This window comes from Wickerhamomyces anomalus, assembly GCF_001661255.1.
Source record: "Wickerhamomyces anomalus NRRL Y-366-8 unplaced genomic scaffold WICANscaffold_7, whole genome shotgun sequence".
Lineage (NCBI taxonomy): Eukaryota > Fungi > Ascomycota > Saccharomycetes > Phaffomycetales > Wickerhamomycetaceae > Hansenula > Hansenula anomala.
The window spans coordinates 903843-908398 of NW_017567116.1; the positions used below are offsets into that span (position 1 = coordinate 903843).

A 4556-nucleotide genomic window follows, 5' to 3' on the forward strand; every position below is an offset into this window, starting at 1 on the left:
CAAATCTTTTGACATATTCTTCAGATTTTCTCTCTAATTCATCATCTGCTAATTCAGATTTAATGTTAAATAGATTATTATAGAATAGTAAGGCTTCATCTTGAATCTCCTTTTCATCAGTAATAATTTTCTCTCCATCTAAACTTTGCAATTTTTTCATTTCAACCGATTTTTCTCTCTTTTTCATCAGTTTTTTATTGTTTTCAACTGATAGAGGGATATTATCTCTGTTGTTTCTTGAAATTCTGGAACCTGGATTGATGCAACTTATTTCTTGATCTTGATGTTGTTTCTTCATGATTTTTGAGCTTTTCAACTCTTTTTTCAAAAAATCTTGAAATTTTTCCATAATATATTCATACATATCTAGAATTTTGTCAATTTCATCCTCAATATTATCATCCAACTTATATTCTGTAGCATCATCATAATGCCGACATAATTTGTTGTACAGAATGCGAAGAACGGCCTGAAACCTCTCTACCCTGAGCCTCTTCTGTCGTAGCTACATCAGCAGCACCTGCATCAGACGTATCTCTTCTAGCTGACATATTGAGCTTTACTACAGATATTTAGTGTATCTCTGGTCCTTCTGACTGTTGCAAGCTTGATACTCCACAACAGACGACCTCAGTTCTCAGAACTGGCATAAGCCTGTATTCTTATACACTTCCTGAGCAGAAAATATCATCTTCACTAATCATCTCAATAATCTTCTCGTATGAGGACTTAACACCAACACTATACAAATAGTCTCATACTACCTGTCAAAGCATCAATCCCTTTCCCCAAGATGATAATTTCATGCTCCCTGTTGTTGAAGGAAAAAAGTAAAAACCTTCTGTTAGTCTTTTGTAGAGGAAACCTTATAAAGGATGAAAACCTCTACCTCTATAGTTTAAACATGTCCTATAGAATCCATGAACTTCTATTACTAGTTGTCCATAACTGCACATGTATAGTTGAGTTGAATTATCATAGAATATATGAATAACTCCACCAAGCTCTGTATATTTGTCACATTTAGGTTTTCCTATTCACTCCTCGGAAATTAATCACAGTCATGTAACCTATCCCTAAACCAGGATAGTAAGAGAGACTCAGACTGACTAGATTCCACTTCATCCCTGTCAGTCTCAACAGTAGCTAGCTGTTGTACCCGTCAAACATTTCTGATGACCACAATCAATTAAGATTGACACATAATAACCTCAGTTACTATGCGGCTCCCTAGTGGCTGCAGTCCACTTACATGGTGAATAGGTCAACTATTACATGGCCGAATCAATACCAAACTGATTCCCGGTAATTTCTTACCCATCAAACCAAGATGAAGTTTGTTCACATCTTGTTCCCGTTTGATCTCAAACACTTTGTTTCACATTCTGTTTGATTTCTTCAAAGACTTTACTTACCTGTCTTCCTTCAATCTCATTGTTCTTTCATCAATTGAGATTCTTCCATCTAAACCTAAAGTTCAGATCAACTTTCACCATTATGGTTACTCATTCACAACCTTTCATCCCCATGGATCTACTCAGTTAACCACTGTTCACCCTCACTGGTTACTTAGTAACACACATTCATCAACTGTTCACTATCATCAGTTACTAAGTCTCATTCCTAGCCAGTACTTATTTCACTAGTCTCCTCTGGTTTAACAAGTACCAGACCATAAGCTATCTCTCTTCTCTGATTAGCTCATACTTCAAGATTTCATCTTCTGGTATTGATTACTCTCTTTCCAAACCTAGATTCATCAGACCCACCTTGAGTCTCCATTCATTCCTTGAATCAAATCAGTTGTATTACCTGATCAATCACTGAATCTAACACTTGCCAGTGCTTCTACCTGGTCTTACACTTGTGACAATCAGCAGTTTGCTATCACATCTCTAGACTCACATAGTGAATCATTCTAGACAACTGTCTTCATCTAGTATACTTGGTATTGTTGCATTTGATGATCTGCTTATCTATGAACCTCTTTCTCCCTGAATTGTAGTTGACAAATCATATTTGACAGCTCAACAATTCACGTCAAATCAACATTCAAAACTTCAGTTGTAACAATTGGACTTCCTTTTGGATTCATACTATACTATTATGAGCAATAACATTGAGCATCTCTACTTCCAGTGAGTTCTAATTTGATACAGGATCTCATTCAACCATTCTCCTGGGTTTCATTTATCCTTCCTTAACTCAAGTAGATTCTAGCCCAAGTTCACATTGTCTGACTCAACATAACACTTGTGAACATTGCAACACAGTTCACTCATCACTAATTCCAATGATTCGGTTTAATAACACATGAACCTTACCTCCAAGATCATACACTGATCTCTAGGTTAATCAAATACTTCTTATCTTATGGTTCCTTTTAGCAACAACAAGTCAATTCTGTCAATTACCATAATTACAATCAGACCATTTGATCATAATTCAGCAGTAGAATGAACATTACCAATTGATATCAGTTTCCTTATTCGTTTCTTGGAGTTTCTTTTGGCTTTCAATCCATAAATCAGGGATCTAGTTTCCTAATCTTTTCATTCAGATGATTTCCTTCCATTGTCAAATCCCCTTCAGGATATCCAGACAAACACATGGCACAGCTCATTGTCAAATCCAAGGCAGTTTAAGCCCTCCAGGATCTCCAGACTCCGAGTTGCCCACAACTAGTTAGTACATTTAAACTACCAGTTACCTTAAGTACTTTCATCTTCACTCAAGACAATTCCACTTTCTCATCTTCATAGACTTCCAATCTTAATTAAAATTTAACTCAAGTCTCTTATTGGTTGAGTTCTCCTTCACAGTTCATCCTAATAGCAGTTCATTTTGACAGCACCTGTCAGTTCTAACAACTGTTGAATTGACTTAGGACAACAACAATAGCACAATGATCCTTCCAATTTATCAATTGTCAATTGCCAATTGCCACCAAATTTCATGATGGCCTTTTGAGTAGATTTCTTCTCAACTATCATCATGATCATTGACAATCTACTAAACCTTTTCGAATAGCAGCCCTTGCCACCAGGTTAGGTCATTTGACGATCAAAGTCACTTTTTCTTTCATGAACTTGACTAACTTCAATTCTAGTAATGCTAGTCTTCAATCATTTTCTTGTTCAATAATGATTCCACAAAGTTCATAATTCTGTAATTCTGAATCACATTTCGCGATGATTATGTCATCACTGACCTCAATTTGTTTGTTCAAAAGATTCAAACTTCAAACTTCAGTCACATCAATGGATCATCACTACCTTTCAATAACATCATTATCAATGACGGTTGGTTCAAAGTTCTAGACGGTCCATTCACAATTGCTTATTGTTGAAACAGCGATTGAACATAGAACTTAGTTACAGCAATTAGTTTGAAAGACAGCAAATTCAGTTTATTAAATCATCAACTTCAATCACTTTCCTTATGTTTATTTGGACAGTTGAAACTAAGATGATCTTCATCATTGCATACCCAACATCTTTTAACATTTTCACCACCTCTGGATCTATTGAAGTTTTTGGGTTATTCATTTTTTCATTTTGAATCTCCAGCAATCTTCTATAGCACAAACTTGAGAATTCAAGTTCTTCATAACATTTTCTGGGGTTGTAACTTCCTCACCTCGAGGTCTCATGGCAGGCTCTTCACCAACAATTGCAGCGCTACCATGCGAAGAACGGCCTGAAACCTCTCTACCCTGAGCCTCTTCTGTCGTAGCTACATCAGCAGCACCTGCATCAGACGTATCTCTTCTAGCTGACATATTGAGCTTTACTACAGATATTTAGTGTATCTCTGGTCCTTCTGACTGTTGCAAGCTTGATACTCCACAACAGACGACCTCAGTTCTCAGAACTGGCATAAGCCTGTATTCTTATACACTTCCTGAGCAGAAAATATCATCTTCACTAATCATCTCAATAATCTTCTCGTATGAGGACTTAACACCAACACTATACAAATAGTCTCATACTACCTGTCAAAGCACAGAATTTTGGCTAAATGGTCATCATTGAAGATTTTCTCAACATCTCGTCTAGAGATTTTTTATAATTTCTTTCAATTGAGGTAATTCTTTCAGTAATTTATCATCTGTATGGAATCTATTTGATTTTTGTGATGATTCTTGTCCATTCAAAGTGCTTAAGTCTAGCTTTATACCAAAATGTGTTGATTTAAAAATTCTTCTTTTTGTTCTTTCATATGTGGCTTGTATTCCCATTTTGGAAAAATTGTCACTAATCAAAAACCTGTCTAGCCTCTTCTTTCTTCCTGGATTAGCAGCGTTGGAAGACATCTCATTGGTAAAAACATCTCCATGTGGGTATTTCAGAATGGTATCCTGATGTTCAAAGATATCGTCAAGACCATTTTCCACCATTAGACGACTAAGCTCAATCATAGATCTAGTCTGAGAGAATTTCGAAGACTCAAAGAGTCGATCAACATTCTTGAGTGTATTGTCCAAAATACAGTTGAAATCACCTGTAATGATCATTAAAAAATTTTGTTTTTCAGCTTCACTTAGTTCATTCTCG

At 36.0% G+C, this 4556-nt stretch overlaps 3 protein-coding genes across 3 annotated transcripts; all 3 read right to left on the reverse strand.

The window, feature by feature from the left end:
• Window positions 1–13: 13 nt before the first annotated feature.
• Window positions 14–1018, reverse strand: WICANDRAFT_71266 (uncharacterized protein; the record flags this gene model as incomplete). Its single annotated transcript, XM_019184237.1, has 2 exons — window positions 510–1018; window positions 14–406 (listed from the first exon to the last, which is right to left on the reverse strand). Coding segments are annotated over exons 1-2 (435 nt in total), but the record flags the coding sequence as incomplete, so codon positions are not given.
• A 1810-nt stretch (window positions 1019–2828) lies between these two features.
• WICANDRAFT_86188 (uncharacterized protein) lies at window positions 2829–2993 on the reverse strand (the record flags this gene model as incomplete). Its single annotated transcript, XM_019186007.1, has 1 exon — window positions 2829–2993. One exon carries the CDS (start codon window positions 2991–2993, stop codon window positions 2829–2831), a length of 165 nt encoding a protein of 54 aa, XP_019036544.1.
• A 411-nt stretch (window positions 2994–3404) lies between these two features.
• Window positions 3405–3781, reverse strand: WICANDRAFT_65593 (uncharacterized protein; the record flags this gene model as incomplete). Its single annotated transcript, XM_019183945.1, has 2 exons — window positions 3405–3523; window positions 3586–3781. 2 exons carry the CDS (start codon window positions 3779–3781, stop codon window positions 3405–3407), a joined length of 315 nt encoding a protein of 104 aa, XP_019036545.1.
• Between the last annotated feature and the right edge of the window lie 775 nt (window positions 3782–4556).